The 21,762-nt window shown below is 42.2% G+C and overlaps 1 protein-coding gene across 1 annotated transcript in view; it reads left to right on the top strand.

Moving 5' to 3' along the window:
• LOC137375885 (protein phosphatase 3 catalytic subunit alpha-like) overlaps positions 1-18,365 on the top strand; it is a 567,998-nt gene extending 549,633 nt beyond the window's left edge. Inside the window, exons 15-16 of the mRNA XM_068043519.1 lie at positions 13,861-13,908; positions 15,326-18,365. Coding sequence (XP_067899620.1) covers positions 13,861-13,908; positions 15,326-15,510 — 233 coding nt within the window. The 3' untranslated portion in view covers positions 15,511-18,365. The remainder of the gene's footprint in view (positions 1-13,860; positions 13,909-15,325) is intronic.
• Positions 18,366-21,762: the final 3,397 nt, after the last annotated feature.

Here is a 21,762-nt window from a genome sequence, read left to right as displayed (position 1 = left end):
GACTGGCCAAGAGAGTGTGGGAAAATGGCGCATTGACACGGAACACAAAAGTCCGAGTGTATCAAGCCTGTGTCCTCAGTACCTTGCTCTATGGCAGCGAGGCCTGGACAACGTATGTCAACCAAGAGCGACGTCTCAACTCATTCCATCTTCGCTGCCTCCGGAGAATCCTTGGCATCAGGTGGCAGGACTGTATCTCCAACACAGAAGTCCTCGAGGTGGCCAACATCCCCAGCTTATACACCCTACTGAGCCAGCGGCGCTTGAGATGGCTTGGCCATGTGAGCCGCATGAAAGATGGCAGGATCCCCAAGGACGAATTGTACAGTGAGCTGGTCACTGGTATCAGACCCACCGGCCGTCCATGGTTCCGTTTTAAAGACGTCTGCAAACGCGACATGAAGTTCTGTGACATTGACCACAAGTCATGGGAGTCAGTTGCCAGTGATCGCTAGAGCTGGCAGACAGCCATAAAGGCGGGGCTAAAGAGTGGATTGCCGAAGAGACTTAGCAGTTGGCAGGAAAAAAGACAGAAACGCAAGGAGAGAGCCAACTGTGTAACAGCCCCGACAACCAATTTTATCTGCAGTACCCGTGGAAGAGTCTGTCACTCTAGAATTGGCCTTTATAGTACCTCCAGGCACTGCTCCACTGACCACCTCTAGGCACTTACCCCTTGTCTCTCGAGACAAGGAGGCCAAAGAGAGAGAGAGATTGTAATGTATAGTGCTACAGCCCCATCACAAACCTGAGTTACTCTTTACTGTTTCTATCATAAATGATTTACAGCATAAAAGTAAATATTGATTTTTAATACATGTTTCACATTAGCTTGATGTTTACTTCACAAAATAGCTTGAAAATGCTTGCAATGCTTATGAATATCAGTACTGAATTGTCAAAATTGATTAAAGCTGAAATAAATATTGGGACCCCGAGTGCCACTCTAGGGGTTAATTGCCTATTGAGACTAACTTCAGGATACATTTAAGACATATTAATTTCATCTAAATGGTGCCTGTACCTGTTCAGAGAACTCCTCTACACTGATGCTGCTGCACTAGTCGCTCACACGGAAACTCAACTACAAAGACTCATGGACTGTCTCTCCCATGGCTGAAACTTGATCTACTTGACTATAAGCGTTAAGAAAACCATGGTCATAGGACAAGTTGTTGCACCTCCACCTCTGATCACACTAAATAACACCCCACTGGAAGTGGCTAGCAAATTCTGCTACCTTGGGTCCACAGTGACAATCTGTCCCTTGATACAGAGTTCAATACATGTATAGAGAAAGCAGCTATCACCTTTGGCCAACTCACGAAGCGCACATGGGATAACACCAAGCTGGCCCGCAGGACCAAGTTGATGGTTTGTAAGGCCTGTGTTCTCAGCACTTTGCTGTATGACTGTGAAACATGGGCGACTTAAAGCTACCAGGAAAAGAAGCTCAATAATTTCCATCTTCGCTGTCTGCAACGCATTATGGGTATATCCTGGCAGGACAAAATCAGAAATGTGGCAGTCCTCTGAAAGGCAGATCTCCCAAGTTGGTAGCATTAATCAAATAGAGGCGGCTCCAGTAGATCGAATACATCCGCAGGGTAGAAGACGGTTGCATACCCAAGGACCTTCTGTACGGTGAGGTAGCTGGGGCCAGGTGACCAGTGGAGTGCCCAAAGCTCCGCTTCAAGGATGTTTGCAAGTGTGGCATGAAGGCTTTAAACGTTGACTATCGCACTTGGGAGTCACTAGCTGGTGAAAGAGTCAAATGTCGACACATACTATGGACTGGCGTGCACTACCATGACGAGTAATGGCTACAGCAACTTGGCAACAGGCGCCAACGCCGAAAGCAACTCTCAGTATCACTTGGCAGCTTCACGTGTGGCACTTGTGCCAGAACCTGCCTCTCTAGGATTGGCCTTCACAGCCATCAGCAAAGGTGCCCCAAGAGAAGACACCCCCACCATACTATTCATTGATTTTAATCATTGATATTTGATCAAAAATTTTGATGACAAGGTCCACAAGCATCAAGATTTAACTTACATAATGAAACGGTTCAGACTGGAAAAAATAGCTTTCAAAGCAAAGTGGATGCTTAATTTACGGGCATTGTTAAACTACAGATACTAGTCTATCACTGAATTCTGTATCGCGTGATGTGGAGCTGGCAGAACGGAATTACATTGTCAGTTCCATTCTCGTCTGCCCACCAACAAAAGCTCCACTCTTTGTCTCGTTTAATTTTAATGTTTTGCCAGCATGAGCTGGAGCTCTTTTATATCAATAATAAAAAGTTAGTTTGAAAAATTTCCAATGGATCTCCTGGAAACTTTATAAAGAATTAAGTTATAGGCTGGAATTTTACGCCCTCTGCGGGAGCAAGGTAAAGGTGGGGGCGTAAAATTGTGTGGGAGGTAGGGGGGTGCTGTTCCCGTTGCCTTCCCGCCCCCGCTGCAATTTTACGAGCAGTGGGAGAAGTGACAAATGACTTGCCTGCCCCAGGCCTATTGAGGCCCTTAGGTGGCCGATTAATTACCAATTAAGGGCCTTCCCCCATCGCAACTGGTATATTACTAGCAGCGGGCAAGCACTTTGTCAGCCGTGGAGGCCACCTAGCAATACCAGGCAGCCTCCTTGAGGGCCTGGGGGTTGGGGGGGTGCTCCTCCTGATCGGGCACCCTTTACTCTACGGAGGGCTCCCCCAGCAGTTCCCACCCCGCCCATCCTGATTGATCCCAGCCAACTTGCCGGGGCCCAGACAATTTTCCCCGGCAAGGCCCAAAACCCCACTTACCTGTTTGGCGCTGGCGTCCATGATCATCCTGAAGCTAGGTGTTGTCTCAGCAGTGGCCACTGCTCCCAAGTGGTGCTGCTGGGTGCTGAGTAGCTGCTGGCCCCATGATTGACTGGCAGCTCCTGGAGGTGGGACTTTCTGCCCCAAAGTGGCAGACGTCCCACCCGAGGCCGATTAAAGGCCTGGGCCACGTAAAATCTCTGCGTGACTCCCAGGCCAAGCGGAGACAGGCTCTCCCCCAATTTTTAAGCTGATGGGTGGGGCCACTGCCCGACATAAAATTCCTGCCAAAGTGTCTCACATGTCTTGGCTTCAGTGCAATCCACAGCCAGGTCATGACTCACCTCTGATATATACCATTGTTTTGTGCCAGTTTATAATGAAAAGCACGCTTGTGTTTATGCAAAATCAGTGGTTTTATGACGACATCAGTGGCCTGTGACTGGATTTAGGAGATGTTTCTTTATTCGAAATAAGCTCAATTATATTTTCTTTGTGCTCAATCAACTAAAATATGCATATTTTCTATCATTTGCTTTAAATGATCAGAAATGAAAGTAAATAATCCCTGATATATTTGAGCAATGTATTTTGCTACAGTATAGGAGAATGATAGGCCTCCTAAACAGAATTGATTTTTATATGTGTTAATATTGTTTTCTCGCTGATATTGTTTAATGAATGTTTGTTAAAATTTGTGCAACATAGCAGTATCATTTTCTAATTACCTTATGCATGCTTCTATTAACTTTATTGACTTGTTAAACCTCTTTCCCCTCCCTGCTAGGCTTTTTTTTGTCATAACTGTAATATTTCTTCCCAATCTATTTCTCTGAACTGTTTCTCTTTTTTTTCTGTCATCTCTTCCTTTAGAACAAACTGGTATTCTCTTTTTTCTGCTTCAATTTGTCACAGTCTCTTGTCTGTCCAGTTAACCATTCAGAATTTCCTGTAATATATTCATACTTTTTCCCATTGCAATTAGTATTCATCACACAAACGGCTGTTTTCCCTCTTATTGAAAGCTTGATGACAAGAGACACCATTGAATCCTTTGGTCACTGGTTCAGTAGCCGCAGAGGTGATGGCCACGAAATTGGACAGGGCCCAAAATTTGACACGGGTATCATGCTATGGTATTGCTCCACACTCATTGCTTCTGATGCAGGCCGTACACAAACTTTGTGCTGCCTGTTAATTTAAATGATTCTAGCTTGCTGCCAGCACTAAGCACACTGTTGAGTTGCTACTGATCATGGGGTGCAAAATTGTGAGAGGCTAGCATGAATTAAAGCCAGCCTGTACCTCTTAAAGTGGAGGTGTGTTGTAGCTGGAGAAGGTGCTGGAAGTTATTCTGCAATTGATTCTGACGTGGGAAAGACAGAGGAATGACACTATTTGAGAAAGAGTGGGCTTCAAGATTTTTTGACGCTGGTTGCACTGGAGGCCTTGGTGCAGGAGGAGAAGACGAAGAGAGATATCGGGTGGTATTTGATGCATCTCGTGGCGTTTCCAATAGCGGAACCGGATGTTGGTGGCATTTCCACTTCCGCCGTTTTTGTTGGTTCCCACCCAACCACGTATTTAAATTTCTGTTCTGACGGTGGGCACAGGGAACGCATATGATCATGCGGCGGGCACAGCTTTCCATTGGTGTATCCTGCCATCACTCTGCAAAGCACCATTAGCGGCATGGCTATAAAGCATTATGCACCAAATTCCAGCTTTCCTTTACTCATTGCTACATCACCACCACCGCCCCACCCAACAGCAACAAAGAAAACACCCAGTACACACCCTGAATGCTATACCAACAACCTCCCACCACCCCCCCCCCCCCCGCCCCACCCCTGAATGCCTTCCCCACTATTACTGCAAAATAATCACCCTTGCTGGCCCCGATCCTGGAGCCAAACATCTATTCCAATGTTGGCCTTCCTTGTGCCGAAGAGTTCAAGAAATAAAACCACTGATTTCAAACACAACTGCACAAAGCTGACTTGTGCACACCACCTTTAAACAACATGAACCCGATGCAATGAGATTCCTGTGCGTCACTGACTTAATGTGGCAGTTGGACTTAATTTGAAATAACTGTAGGGTAATGACAATTCATGCTAAGCAAATGTATGGAAATCTGGAATCTGCCACAGGATGGGGTGAACCCTGACATGCGGCTGATTTAATTTCACGAAAAAACCTGCCATCAGGAACACCGAAATATCAGCTCACTCCTAATTATATTACCCTGCCCGCCATGAATGCTGCTCTTGCAGGGCCCTTAAAAGTTTCCCTCCCCCCTTCATCTATCCACGAAGGGACAGGAGGCCCACTAGAAAAGCTATGCAAAGGCAATAGGACCAGATAGCTGTGACAGTCAATGCCAGGAGTCTAGACCCCAGGACCTTTGAAAGGATAGATAGGAAGAAACTTTTTCCCTTAGCGGAGAGGTCAATAACTAGGGGGCATAGATTTAAGGTAAGGGGCAGGAGGTTTAGAGGGGAGTTGAGGAGGAATTTTTTCACCCAGAGGGTGGTTGGAATCTGGAACACACTGCCTGAAGGGGTAGTAGAGGCAGGAACACTCACAACATTCAAGAAATATTTAGAAGAGCACTTGACATGCCATAACATACAAGGCTACGGGCCAAGTGCGGGGAAATGGGATTAGTTAGGATGAGTGTTTGATGGTCAGCGCAGGCGCGTTGGGCTGTAGGGCCTGTTTCTGTGCTGTAAAACTCTATGACTCTATGAACTAGATGCAGTTCTGCATAAAGTTCAAAGACCTCACATGAATGGTCAAGGTCAGTGAATGCATATTCAAATGCCATATCCCACCAATGGGACCATTAGCCTCACAGACTGCGCAATGCAGCACACCCCCCATCACTCTTTTCTCAACATTTTCCATCAATCATGACTAATACCTCACATTCATAGCTTTGCCTCATCCTTATACACTTAGCCCTGCTGCAAGCCTTATACCCATATCTGGTAGCTTGAATACTGCTAGCTGTTCAACTACGACAGCCACATCACCCAAAAACATTGCACCACACTCACTGACACGCTTCCCTTTCTCTTGCATAACCGGAGGCAGCAACACCTAACTGACAAGGTTGCATGTCTTGATCCAATGGAGGAGACAGCAGTCACCATTATTGGAGCAGCCATGATTGAGGGTGTGGCCAGCGGTAGGACTGAAACCATCGAAAGTGATGATGGCCTCATACCTAATCCTCCTTCTCCCGTCCTACTTGTCCCTCATCCCTCAATCTTACCCTTATGCCTTTCTACTTCGGTTACCAAAAACTGCAACGTCATCAGGCAGTGGTGCAACAGTAGGAAAATATTGATGAAAAAGAGACACCGTCACTCACACACACACTCACAGCCACAAGCTCAAATACTGACACTACGCATACTTTACAGGAAAGTGTAGAGGGGGAATCTGCATGTGGTGAGATACTGGGCATGAGTGGCATGCAGCCAAGGAAGGGGACAAGGATAGCGCAGGTTCCAGCTCACCAGAGTTTGAAATCTCACACAAATTCTGCTGCAGAGGACTGATGAGGATTTTGATGGAGCAGTCTGCTGAAACAGGTTGATGGGTATATATAATGCTTGGTGCATTGGGAGGCCTTCCAGAAAGCCTCCAGTCGATGTCAATGCATATAGAGAAGTCCAGCACCAACTTGTGCACAGCTTGGAGCCCATCCTTTGCAGCGTGGAAATGGTGGTCAACTCCATTAGCACACATGCGAATCCAATCGAAATGCAGCTTTTGATGGCTGATTGCAGCACAAGCAGAAACCACCCAAAGTTTGAGTGCTGCAGTGGAAGAACAGACTGAAGTCATGCAAGCTTAGCTTGCTGCCACACATGCTTAGAATGCTGCCATCACAGTTACGGGTGCCAATGTTCAAAAGGGCTCGCAGGCTGTCACAGCAGTCCAGCAACTGTCCTTCAACATATTGCTAGGATTGCTGAATTGCCGCCCCGGGAGAGTGACAGTGGCTCCATGGAGCATGAATCTACTGTCCTCAGGAAGACAACATTTGTCCTCCCACCACTGCCACTTTGCCAGTGCCCTTGCTGTTGCCTGACATCAGACAGCCTAGACTGCCTCCACCCATGCCTTCCACGGCCAGAGCTGCTTGAAATCTTGAAAAGGCATCTGCAGTCCCTCACTGAAAGTCAGCAGCCTTCCATCAGCTATGCTGAGGTAGCACTCCATAGGAGCACTAGGGCAGGCAAAGGCACACTGAATACAGGCACGAAGGGAATGCACAGGAATGATTAGTTGATGTTTATATGCAACATTGCATAATTTGATTTATAACGATTTGCAACGATTATTTTGTGGTGGCTTTTATTTTGTATTGTGGTCAAGAGGACACTCTGACAGTCAGTAATGGAGGGAAGGTAAGGTGTAGGACTGTTGGTGAATAGGTGTGTTTACTGGTATCAGAGTTGCATGAGATGATCACAGACAACCCCTTCCCAGAAAGGGACTGTTGGTTGCCTCCTCCATTCCTTCTCCTCTGTTTCTCTGCTAGGCAGCATATAGTTGGTGGTAAGGACTGTGACCTCATGATGGTGAGGTTGTGCAGCATGCAGCAAACTACCATGATTCTTGACACACACTCTGCCAAGTACTGCAGGGCTCCTCCAGACCAGTCCAGACAGTGGAAACATCTTTTAGGCACCCGAATGGTCTGCTCTAACATATTTTGTATGGCAGCATGGCTTTCATTATATGCATGGTGCCCACATGTGCTTGGGTTGTGCCCTGGAATCATGAGCCATATGGTTGGCCGATAGCCCTTGTTGCCCAATAGCCACACTCTGGTTTGTCGTGGTGGTTGAGATGCAGATGGTAGAGCAGACTGCTACAAAATGAAGGCATCATTGACTTGCATGATATGCTGCTTATGGCAACACACTAGCCAGACATTGAGGTCGTGGAATCGCTTCGGTTGCAGTACATTTCAGAGTTGACATGTGGCACCAGCGAACCAATGTGCGTGCCATCAGTGTATCCTGCACCACACAGAAGCCTGCAATCCTTGTGAAGCTGTGTGCTGTCTCCACCTGCTTCACTCTGGCAAGAGAGAGTGAAAATGTATTCAGTTCTCTTGGAATACAGAGCCTCAGTAACATCCATTTTGCTACAGTGGACTGGCAGATGTTGAAAATATTGTCTGCTTCAAACTGGAAGGAGCCAGATGCATAAAGGTTCCTGGCTACGGTCACCTTCACAGCCACTGACAATGCCGTCCTTGCCCTGCTCTGCATTTGCAGTTGTGGCTGTAGAAGGTGGCAGATTTCATTGAGGACGTCCTTACTGAAGCGGAGAAATCTGACATACTGGGCTGAATTTTATGAGTGCGCCGCAGTTCGCGGTGGCGCACTGTGATAGCGGTGTGCATCCCGCACGGATGTGCCATCCCTGAGCCCCTGCGATATTACGCATGGGGGCTGATTTAAAGAGAGGGGGCAGAGCAGCCACCCCTGATGACATAGAGGGGGCGGCCGCCGTGTTCCCGGCAACGGCATCGGACACCACCGCGCAGGCACTAGCGCCATTTTTAAAGGGCTTTAAGCCCTTACAATTAATTTTAATTTTTAAAGGAACATTAATTGGAATTTTTTATTAACAAATAATAAAGATGTGAAGGCCCTTCCCCAAACCCCCAATGGTCATTTTGTCACCCGATATCACCGACACTTGCCTTTTACCTTGCCCAAACTTCCCCCCAACCTTCTAACTTTTGCACTTCAACCCCTTCCCACCATCCCCACATCTAATAAAAATTGATTTCCCCACTCCAACGCCCCTCCTGCCCTCAAAATATTATTCCTTCCCCCTCCTCACCAGGTTCTCGCCTCAGAACTCTGGAGTTCCGAAGGCATACGAAGCATAAAATTGGCATGGGATGGCCACCGCCTGCAGGTAAGTTTATTTAAATATCATTAATGTTAATTTAAATATACAGATGAAGGGCCCACCGCCAGGCAGTAGGGGGACTGCACCGAGGTCCCCCCGTCGCGGGTAATATGCAGCGAGCCCTTCTCAACGTCAGGGGTCGAGGCGGGCCTCTCCCCGCAGAATTTTACAGCACCCCCGGGACCCACGGCATCGAGGGACTGGTAAAATTCAGCCCATTGTTTTTTCTTGATGAGGTTGTGGTAGGCGAATTGCTCTCTGAGCACCCTGGGCGGATATGGTCATTCTCCTTTCTGTTTTAGCAGCTTGTCCTGCTCTGTGTCTCCTCTGTCATGGTGTAGTCTAAGGGGGATGCATCTCACTGCTATACTGGGAGCAGGTGGTTTGTGCAGAATCCTTAAATTCAGGTCTGAGTCCTACAGCACATGTCACATGACTCTCTATAGACTTCAGCAGCTTTAAACAATTTTGGAAACCACCAGAAACTTCTACAATCACAACAACAGCCAGTATAAATTAATCTGCAACTAATCTGTAGGTAGTTAATGATCCTTTTAAATAGCACTGGTGCCTGAGGTGGGGGGAGGGGATGGTAGGGGTGCAGTTCTTCTTGCCTCTGAATGCATGTTTAGCTGTGCAAGATCAAGAGAGGGCATTAGCTGGAGAATTGAGCTCCAAAATGGCAGCTCTGGAATCAAATACTGATGTCATGATCTGCCTACTACTGGCAGACGCTCCCTGTCTGTGTGTTTATGCCCTCACAAAAATGGCATTCGTGGTGCTAAAAAAATGGGCATTAACAAGACAAAATTCAATGCTCACATACCTGTGGTTTTACTATATTACAAGTTATATTTTCATGTAAATTCAGAGTTAATTACGTTTATTTGCATTTGTATGATTACTCATTGACAATCTGAATATACTTCTAATGTGTGTTATTTTAATTCAAAATGGTTTCAATCTGAATGCTCTAATATTGTAGTAGTCAACTATAAATCTGTATATTTAATTTGTTTCCCTCACTTGAAAGGCGTGGTTCCCGTGAAGACCTTGGGATGTTTGAAAACTGATACTGAACCATATTATGGGTAGCCACGACACAATCATTTGTTATATAATTAAATTTCTTATTAGGTATTGGGGAAGTTATATTATTTAGCAGGCAGAAGAGAGTGCAGTCTTTATATAGGAGGGAGGTTGTAGCTGTTACACCAACGGAGAGGTTGCAGTCGTTACACTTTCCCTACTAATATAATACTTACACCTGGAGGGAGGATACGGTAGTTACACCAGCAAAGAGAGTATAGCCTTTATAGCTGTTGTCTTGCAGGGCCCCACCTGCCAGGAATGAGGCATATTAATTTTGCCACATGAACATTGATTTTAAACTGTTACTGGAGTAAAGAAAGAACTTGTTTTTAAAAAAACAAGTAACAGACCCTTGACTGGAAAGACACTTGCATATTTACAGACAGTGCTTAAAAGGGACAAAAGACACATTCAATCCACAATGGACTTTTGATTACCAGACGTTGAAGGTGGATGAGCTAGCATTCCAGGTTGACTGCTAAGATGGCCGAATACACAGAATGGACGTGGTCAGACCAGTTTAGTCACATGACTAGCTGGCTGTTGCAGAGTTTTAAACTGAGAGTTTTAAATTGGAGAAAACAGAATTTTGAACAGACAGAAAGCTCCTGGCTCCTGGATTGAGAATATCTCCCTCCTGTATGCTCTCATCTCTTTCTCATCAGCTTTGGAATCCATTGAAGACACAGGAACCCCAAGAGAGTAAAGTCTCCGACAGTGAACAAGGTTTAAGAAAAATACTGGGCCCCAACGAAAAGCAAGAATTACCTACAAGCAAGAACTATCTACAAAAGGACTCTACAGTGAACTCAAAGCACAGTAACAAGAAACACTTCAGATATTGCCTCAAACCACTTCACTTTATTTTTCTTCTGTTCTTTTCTGTCTCTATTTGCATGTGCGTATCGCATATGCATGCTAGCATGGGTGTGTCGTGGATCCGTAGTCTTCAACCAAATTAGAGTTTAATTCAAGTTTTAATAAATTTCACCTTCTTTAAACCTAAGAAAGGCTGTTTGTGCTCATTTCTTTACCTTATAATTGGAAAGCGGTGAATAAGGATTCACCAAAGGGGACCTGAAAACAGTGTGTTTAAAATTAAAACCCTGTTACAGGAAGATCAGGTGACGGCTAAAAGGGAACCCTAGACCTCCTTCTCACCTGGTCGTAACACTGTAGAGAGTATACTGTACTTACACAAGCAGAGTCCAGTGCTTCTATCACCAGAAATCTCTAAACCTGCAGATAGGTTTCAGTAGTTACAACAAAAGATAAAAGATTCAATAGTTATACCAGCAGAGATGAGGTGCCTTCATCAGTAAAAAGAATGGCCTGGATTCAGTAATTACAGCAAAAAGGAGTTCAGTACCACAAAAAAAACTGCAAATGCTGAAAATTGAGAATAAGAACAGAAAATTCTAGCAATATTGGTCAGTCAGTTATGTCAGTATTACCTTTATCAGAATATCAGAAGCAGAGAGGGCATTTAATAATTACGCCAGTGGAGAGGGTGTAGTCTTTACACCAGCAGAGCGGCAAGAGTCCTTACAAGAGACAGGGTGCCAAATTTACAGTAGTAGTGATAGTGTGGTGCTCCCACCAACAAATGATGCAGTACTTACACTAACAGATACCAAACAGGCTTACTGAAAATTATCATGCCTGTTTCACAGGATTTTCCTGGTTGGGTTGCGATCCTGATCATCAACAGGTATCGGTTGTAATCTTCCTAGAGGCAGCCAATTAAGAAGCTGCCTCTGGCAGCCCTGTCCAATTAAGAACAGTGGGCAGACCAGGGAAGCAGGAGGCCCAATCAGAGGGCCTGCTGCAATGTCAGGCCTGCAGCCCCACCAGGAGAGGTGGAAGCTGTTGAGGCAGGCAGGCGAGCGTGAGGGTGCCTCAACATGGAGGTGCCCTTGGTTGCCTGCAGCAAAGTCTGCAAATAAAGAGGTCCAAAGCCGGTAGAGCCATTGGGAAAGAGTAATGGCGGATGAGGTTGTGGCCTTTGTTCCTCATGGCCCTGTCATTGTTGCTCTGATGACTATGTGGCTTGCTGCTAGCGGCCTACGCACACAGCGGGGGACCATTCTGATAGCGGGAACATACCAGTGCCATTGCAAAATGGCACCTAAGTGGGACCTTAATTGCACTAATTGGCTGCCCGCCTTGTGGATTGGGTAGCTGACCCTGGTCCCAGCCCACCTGTGGAGAAGTCCCCCATAGGCTGGAATCCATCGGGGAGCTGTCACGATGCGGCTACCCACTATTTTCCCCTCTCCCCCTACCACCACCACTTCCAATCCTGTCTCCATTGTGCCAGGAAAATTCAACCCATAGTTTCTAACAATAATTACCTAATAATCATCTTTTATTATTTTTGTAGCAAAATTATATTTGTGTAGTAAATATTACTTGGCAGAAATATTGATGGCTCAATTAAGTTCTATATAATTAGCTGCCAAATTTGTTTGCGTTAATTGAACTGAAAGGTGATAAAACTGGTAAATGGAATACTAAATAATATTATAGATGGAAAAATGGATGTCTTCGTGTGGTCTTGCCACATCGAACTTTGTTTCTGTACATCAGTTAGTGTTAAAGGCCTTGTGTCCTTTCTTGCTGTTCTGCAAATCTCATATTCACTGTAAATAGCACGGATGGCAAAGGTTTTACCTGACAACATTTAATTGCTAATGAGATGAAAAGTCAAAATCTCTGCCTGCAGAGAAGGAACCAAATGCTCTATCTATGATGATATGAAAAATTTCAAACACAACCAATTCTCACAATATATTAACAAAGGAGTTATACTTATGTCTTATTGCTTTTGCTAACCAACTGCAGCTTTTACTATCATCAAGATACACCTATGTCCCTTCTCCAGTATAAAAGCTGCAGCATATTTTTTCCTTCATCATCATGCCATCTAATTGAAGATCAAGATTTATAATGAAACAAAAATAGTTGAAAGATTATACCTGCAGCCTGGGAGTCCACAATTGATCATAGTAACAAAACGAAGTTGTGATAAGTGAACATGAAGGGCAAATACAGTCATACTGCTACATGTTTCTGAACCAGGCATCAGAAGCTATTTGCTGACCACAGTAGATCTTTCAATATAAGTAGGAAGATGATAAGTACAGAAGCTGCTATCAGTGTTCCATTTATAATACTTTTTTTTAAACATTGGAATAAGGTATTCGAGGTGATTTTTTTAAATGATGTAATGTGATTGCAGATCAAGGTGTAGGATAATTTCAGTTTTCATACAATACAATATGAAATTGAGATTCTGCATGAGAGGTTATACTTGAGGGAATGTATGATTACACTTAAAAGATAAAATTAATAGCATGAGTTTACCTATTGATAGTAGTTCTACCGAATATGGAGAATTTATAGGGATATCAAAAGATAAGATTTGGTATTAATTTTTCAAGTATCAACTTCAATGTCACTCATTTCTGAAAAGATTGAGTTGCAAATACTCCGCATAACCAACCTGATACGTTGCCTCAAAAAATGTGCATGTGTACATGTATCAGAGAAAACTAATATAATTAAAATGTTTATATCTGTTCAAACTCCAGAAATTCAAGTATTGCATCTGAATAATATCTGGTTTTATATATTCAATACATGCAAATGAACTTTACATTTTATATCTATAGTCAACCAGCTCTTCTGCCCTATGAACTGCATTAAGGTCATTTTATATTGTTGTTTCATGATACCATGTAAGTCTGAAGCTATCCATTTTGTGATAAATTAAATTTTCATATCATTTAATCTGCCCATCAATTTTGTCCATATCCCTTTATATGCTCAAGAATTTGACTATATTTTTGTTAAAACTATGTTAATGCTTTCTTTTGAACGTACTGTATATGCTACTGCCACTCCCACGCTGTGCTCAGTGGGGCTTCCTGTTTTCAACATGTTGGATGTTTACTACACTGAAAACCCAATTTTCTCATTCATTTTGCATGCAACCCTTCTCTTCTCTTCAGCTACTGTTGAGGCTATTGAGGCCATTGAGGGTGTTGAAACTCATGAAGGTAATATGGGGCGTTTGTTCACTGTATTTGTTGTGATAGACTTTAGTGGTGTTATTTTATTTTACATAACATTCTTCAGGTTCAAGAGCCATGGGCGTAAATAGGCTTCTTAATGTGGGAGAACCAGGTTCATAAATGTGAAAGAAAAGAGTTGATGAATTTGCACCTTGCCAATGCATTTTTAGTCTTAACTCATCTCCTGTTGAAAAAGTAGGATAGTGGAATGTTTTCACTTTGCTATATTTACGCCTATGAAAGTAGAAAGTGAGCTACATGCCATAACCATAACTTACACTGCAGCTTTAACAAATTCCATCATTTTTGTGTCTTGATCCTTTCCATTATTTATATGCAGTTGCACAGTTTGTTCTTGTTTACTACTAAATTTAACAGCACAGCGCTGAGAAATACAGCCGACCAATTTGTACAGGTAGTCAAGTGTTCTTCTCCAATACACAAGAGCAAAAACAACAACTGTTACTAAGTGGTTGTCTGGTGACTGGTGATGTTTGTTGAATAGAGGAACAGCAGTGCTCCTGAAACCCTTGCAGGTTGCAAGAGTTTGTTTGCTTTTGATTTTAATTTCTTTTTGAAGATCTTGTAGTTTTCCATGTTTAAGATATTAACCTTTGGCTGCCCCTGTGGAGATTTTTTTCTTTATTTTACAATGATCCTAAATAGTAATTTTTAAAAAGAAACACCTGTTTCTTAGAACGTTGTCGGGCAGACAAAGTGTTCTGTCATGTTTCATTTCTAGGACTTTAATCTACATCCAATTGCTAACTAAAACATTACTAAGTTACAGAAATATGCAGCAGTGACCTCTGCTACAATAGGTATTTGTATATTTGTGTCAGCTGTTAATGTTATAGTCTCACTGTGGATAACGATAACACACTGTGATGTTTTGTACCTCTTGTTAACATCCATGCATAAGGCATATCACGGATAGCTGGAAATAAAACTGTAAGGAAAAGTCTTCAGCTGATGGTATTTAGTAAAGAAAATTCATTGTGAATATCTGCTTATAAAGCAAATATGTAGTAAATTACTGAATCAACTGTTACAAATGGAAGTGATTGTTCCTGATTTGAAAAACAAAATGTAAGGTAAATGCAATTAAAATTCGTCATAAATTTAGTGGTTGAATTTCCATGAGACTGTGTTAAATATCTGCTGTAACGTCAGCAGAAGATCTGGGAGAATTCCAGAGAAATTGTTTTTCCATGGCAATCAGGAGAACCCCCCTGCAGAAATTCAATCCCAAATTTGCTACAGGAAGTGAAACTAAATACTGATCAGACAAGGCTTTTATTTTTTAACATCTGTGCTGGAAATAATACAATCAATAGGTTAATTGTTCCTTTTCTTTTTCTGTCTACTTCTTAACCTACTCAAAACAATAATCCAATTCTAGCCATCCGAGGATTCACACCTCAGCATAAAATCAGTAGTTTTGAAGAAGCAAAAGGCCTGGACCGTATCAATGAGAGGATGCCTCCCCGAAGAGACGCAGTATCCAATTCTGGCAGTGTTCATTCAACTGGAAAAATGAATGTGTCAGAGTCTAATGGGACAGATGACAACAGCAACATTCAGTGACCTGCTTTTAAGACTTCACCAGTTCTGCAGTTGTACTATGTCAACTGTTTGGTGTTCCAGCCTCTGATATCCAAGACAGTGTAATGCTCATTCAGAAGCAAAGAGTTTGAATAAATTTATAAAAGACAACACAAACCCCATAACTTCCACAGAAAATTAGTGTTAGAAAGCTGGAAACCTTAGCCATCTTGTTTAGAGGGACTGCCATCAGTGCTTATAGACAAGGTGAGACTCAATGCAGGTTATGTATTAAAGCGTGATCTGAGGCTGTTCAGTTGTTTACTCGTTTTCCCTAATGAAAGCAAGGGTAGACATTTACAAAGGTCTCTTGTAAACTTGGGTAAATTGTTTCACATTGATACATCCAATGGTGCATTTGAGAAGTAGCACCAAACATTTCAAAACTGTTAAAAGTAAAAATGTTTCATGCATATAGTTATATGATTAATATAACAATTTAAAATAAAAGTTTTGCTACTAGTATTAAAATTCTGGAATTATATAAGTCTTAGAAAATCAAATTTGAAGTTGCAAAATGTTTTAAATGCCAAATACCAGATAATTCTGTTTTGTATAAAGACCCCCTGCCTGACTTCTGCGTATTTGGATGCTATCAGGTCTGTTTGATGGTAACCTACTATCCGATCATGTTGCTTGTAACTGGAATCTAAATTACTGGTATTTATCTTTTTGTTGCTAAGTTCTAACATAAAATAACTAGGTTTTGCTTGTCACTTGCCTGTAATGAACAGTTACAAATGGCACAGTATTTTTTGTAAAGTAATTAACGTGCACCACTATAGTGCCAGAATTAGGATTTGTACAGCATCTATAGAATGCATCTATGCATGTGGTTAAGTTTCTTAACAATATGTGGAGCTATATTTGTGCTGTGTTAAAAAATCTGGCTGTGTTGTATTCTTACTTGCTTTCTCTCTGCAGAATTGGTAAAGCTTTTGAGTTATTGCAATTGGTGTACAAACATTGAAGTTACTTTGACAGTTAAAATTATTTGTAATTTTTAAGTTCTCTGTATGTAAAGGAGTGGCTGATAGCACGAATGAGCATATTCAGTGAAACGTTGATTAGTCCAAAGCAACATGTTTGGCTGCCAATGCATGATAGCATGGGTATCAAAACTGTTAAATTAATTAAGGCACAGTGTGGTGCCTCACTAAAAAGTTAAATTAAGCATATTATCCATTTTCTTCCACTCTTTGTTGACTCTTGTTTTGTCAAAGCGTGCAAACTTTTTGAAGATTTTCATGGATATGATCTTGTAATTCCTCTTGTAATTTTCTCATCTGGAACCGAGGCTTCACATTTAACTTGTTATTTGAAACACCGACATTGTAAGCATGCCCTCTGGAAACTCAGAAACACTTTTTTACTATTCAATAAAATGTGCATGAACCCATCAATTTCTTGAAGATACTGTTTTATAAAATCATGAATAAAATTTTTCTAGCTGTTGGAATAGTAGGTAGGCAAATATGATTACAAAAGTAAACACTACTCTACATTACATTGCCATCTGTTAAATTTGCTGAATGTTATTACTGTAGAACTCTTAAACTGTCATTAGAAAACTTCAGTAATCACACAATTCCATTCAGTAACACAAAGGGCAAGTTGTTAAAAGCATTCTAATTGCAATTCCAGGTTGGAGGGCAGTGCCAGCGTGGTTTCCTAATAAGAATAAATTGTTAGTGGATATATGACAAGATGCTTGTAACTTGAGTGCTTCTGTCCCTAAGTTTCCTAATTTTGCAATGTGCTTGCATTATGTATTATTTTAAATTTATGCCCAACTACAGGATGCAGCACTATAATTTGAACTCAGTCAGCAGACAATAACAATGCTGTGCTTAGTTCTCATAATGGTGTGAAACTCCTCAAATGCTCACCCTGTTTTATCTTGAATATTTATCATTTTATCTATGCAGTTGATTCTATTGGTGCAGCACTGTTTTGGGGTTTTAGCTGTATATCCGTTGTTTTTGTGTTTAACTTTACCATGCCCAAAAACAATCTGGTGTGGAAAGACATTAATATGTGATTATCAACCATTACTGTGTTACAATTTGGGAATTGAAATAGTTAACATCAAGAAAATTGGACATAATTCATTAAATTCTATTAATAAAAGGAAATGGATTTGTGTGATTGTGAACAATTCCCTGAAAGTATCTAGCCAACATGCACTTGCTATTAACAGGGATATCTACATTGGTTATCAATTGAAACATTGCATAACTCATTGCTAAAACCATATTTGAATCTTGTGTTCTATTTTGGGCACCTCTCCTGTAAATGAACAATGGTGCACTGTAAGCGTTCAGAAAAAAGTATTTTCACCAGTTGTAGCTTTATGGATTAGAAAACTAGTCCACTGCAACATATTAATGTGAATGATTTGTTAAAAAAAAATTCATACATTGAAGTCATCTTCAGTAATCCTTTAGATTTCTACTTATTAAGGAAAAATGCTTCCTGTACCAACTGTTGACCATCAGATCTCAAGAGATTTTGGATTTCATACATAGCTATAAGCAAACTGCCTGAGGAAGGACAGAAAATTTGACTAAGTCAAAATGAAATGGAAGAATATGATCTTAAAACTGTATCTCAATCAGCTGATCGTTTACACAATAAATTATATTGCAAGGAATGAAGCCACTTTTATACAGGAAACGCAGCATTTTATTTAATCTCCCAAATGGGCCTATGCTATTTTGGAAATGGTGATTCATCTTTTAGAGTCGCATCATCTCTATGCCATGTCAAATTTGAAAACAAATTCTGACTTATTATTTTGCTAAACTCTAATGATTTATTTTATGTGTTTTTTTAACAGTGCATGTTAAAGCTTTGCGTAATTCATTGTAACTGTTTTACTTTTTAAAAAAAACTTTTAAAGTAGTCTTGAAGCTGGCATTCTCAATAAAAATAAAAGCATGTTGTTAACATTTGCTGGAATATCATTTCTGGGGAATGGTACGTTTTCATTCATGTTACATTGCTCCCTGGTCAGGTACAGCAAAGCCATTATGAAAAGTAATTATCTGCTACACAACCCAATAATGAACTTTAATCCAACCTTAAACAAGCATCCCTCTTCTGTCAGGTTAATGTTTTCCATTTCCCACACCAGAAATTCATGTATTTTCTTTCCCCAAAGTGCTAAATTTAGTATGGTGGACTCATGCCAGATAGGAATTGAGTCAAAACTTTCTAGTCTCATTTCAACTGGGACTTTAGGACCATCTGGAACACTACAGCACACAACAAAACTCTATATGAATTCAGCTCTTACCTGTACACTATAATTATCCGTGGACTTTGAACTGGAGGTGCTGAAAAAATATACATGCAAACCAGAATACAAACTTGATGGTATACCTATAATTGTATTTGCAACTTTTGGTTGAAATGGTGCACAAACATATGTTTTATATTGTCAGTTACTAGGATATTTGGCTTAATGGGAAATTCCTTTATTCATGTTAACAATTCACATCATGTAATATTTTTCATCATGTCCATTTTGCATACCGATAAACCATGGAATTTCCTTTTTTAGTTTTTGTTTGCTTACTACTGGGTATTTATATTTAACTTGAATAGCTATTCTACACAATATACAACCAAACCACAAATTGAGATTTGCTTAATTGATGCATAGAGTCTGAATACTTTTCACTAATCCTCTCAGCAGTCATCATGCATGGACAATGAGCAACCTAGAGAGTAGAAACTATGTTAGGATATGTGTAATTTTACAGCAGTTGCATGTGATTGTCACTGCTTGTTCTATATCATCGCTAAATCAACACTATGGCCTAGAAATTGGATCACTCCTGAAAATGGGCATGTACCCATACCAGTTAAGGTCAATGCAGACAGCACACAATATTCATGCTGCCAGCAATTCTTAAAAGATAGGTGCATTCTGACTGCTCAGAACAAGGAACAACTTGCTGAGAAAATGGCTGAAAGAAGGAGCGAATGGACACTAAGGTTCTTTAATGTTGCCTTGGTGCTGGCAGTGGAGAGGAGGTGGAGGGACATCCTTTTTCCCCCAGATGGTAAAGCAGCTGTACAGGCCTGGACTAAGGAGACAATGAGAAGAGATTGCTGTGTATGTCAATGCCAGGAACACTGCACCAAGAACACAGATGCAATTCCAGAAAAAGAAATCAAGGTTCTAACTAGAGTTATTCAGGTAAGAAGACTACTCTCATAGGCCAGATTTTTATCATCCCTGTGGAGGCAGCTTTGGAGTTGGAGGCAGGGTATAGAAATTGAGAATGCAGCACGTTGGGTTAGCTCCCTGGCGTGTTCCCTACTCCATACACTTTTCACGGAGGCGGGCTACCAGCGGCAACAGCTATCTGCCTGCAATAGCAGGTAGCCAATTAAGGTATTTGAAAGGGCAATTAGCCCCATTCTGGTAATGCACTGAAATGTTCCCCATTGCTACATGGGCCCCCTGCAGTGAGGGAACCTGGCAATGCATCGGAGGTGGCTTCATGGTGGGAGGCGAAGCACCATTATATGATCTTGCAGATCCATTTAAAAATAATTAGAACGGTTGTCATCAGCACATCCATAGACATTTGGAGCCTTTCCCCCTGCACACTGATCCCCAAGATAGTTTTGGCCTCTATTCAAAGGATGCTATTTTTACCTTTAAGTGAGTGCCTCCATCTTATGGTGCCATCTTGTACTTTATCTGCCTCAGCAGCGCTTCCCTATCCCATTGGGGTTGCCGGCTGGCCCTACTCCGTCTCTGTGGTGCACACCATCCCTAATTGGATGGTGCATGTGGAGGCAGACTGCTAATTGGCCACTAACCATAAAATTAAGCTTGTGGCCTGGGGAACTGGAATTCATTCAGATGTTGACTTCCTGGCCCCCAAGGGAAAACCCAGCCCATACTTTCTGATCATGGCTGAACCCTTCACAGCCTCATTACTTACAACACTGACAGCATTCACAATACTACTCTCTCCCACCAACAGTCATTCTCCTACAATCATTGCAGCACATAACTAAAACTCCTTTTCCACATATTCACATTAATTCTCACTTACCCACAACTCACATCTCAGACACAAACTATTAGGTATTGTGCCATGACTGCTACATTTTCCCATCATGTCATAAGACTCTCACCAACACACTTCTTTTTCTAGCAGGAAGGTCGCACACAACAGCAGACAACGGGTTGGCCCAGAGGAGGAAGAGCCCATGTGCACACCTCTCTTAATAAAAGATGTCTGGCCATCAGAGGAACAGGAAGAGCAGAGGTCACAGCCAGTAGAGGAGATGTCTTGCAGGGTTTCTTTATGCCTAATCCATTTCTTTGTCTCTTCTGGTCCTCACCCCACTCACTCTGCATGCCAAGCTGCAGATGTTTTCAAGACTAACTTCTTTCTCTGCTCTCCCTCACACCACAAGCTAACTCTTTCATTTTGAGAATGCCCTGCCCTCAGCCAGTAGAGAAAGGAGCCCAGCATTCATGAAGATATACCAGCACCTGATCTGACTATTCCAAGTAGTAGCTCAGATACTAACAAGATGCAGACTTTAGAGATTAGGTTAGAGGTATCTGCATGTGGTAACTCACGAGGCACAAATGCGGAAAACCTAGGGCAGGGGGATAGAACACTACAGGTGCCAGCTCACCAGAAGGCAACATCACATTCTGGTTCTGTTGCAGACTTTGAGGGAGCAGGCTACTGAAGAAGGCTTGTTGACATACACTGGGAAATGCTAGGTGCAGTGAGCAGCCTGCCAGAAAGCTTGGGCACAATGTTATGATGCATGGAGGAATCCAACTGTAACTTATTTAAAAGATTTGCACAGAGTAAGCGGTGGGAGCTCTGATGACTATGATGGCAGCTCAAACTACTGATATGGAAGCTCAGACATTTGTCATCTTGGCTTTGCAGGCCACTGTTCAAAAGGCCCAGCAGAGCCCAAAGAGTGCTGAGACACCGTCCCAGGAGAGTGGTCTTGGCTCCAAGGGCAAAGTACCTGCTATCCTCTTTCAGAAAGACAGCATGCCTGTTCTCCAACAGGCACTCTGTTCCTGGTGCCACTCAGCCAATGGCCCGTACTGCTGCAGATCACACTGAGATGCTACAAATTGCAACCAGGAATTCTAGTTCCAAAACTGCACCAGGTCATCCTCCAAGAGCCTATGACATATCTGCAATGGAAGCCCTGCAGCCTTCAGCTTTCCAA

This window comes from Heterodontus francisci, chromosome 12 (assembly GCF_036365525.1).
Source record: "Heterodontus francisci isolate sHetFra1 chromosome 12, sHetFra1.hap1, whole genome shotgun sequence".
In the NCBI taxonomy this organism is placed as follows: Eukaryota; Metazoa; Chordata; class Chondrichthyes; order Heterodontiformes; family Heterodontidae; genus Heterodontus; species Heterodontus francisci.
The sequence above is the reverse complement of the archived record's forward strand: the minus strand, read 5'-3'. Positions and strand labels throughout refer to the sequence as shown.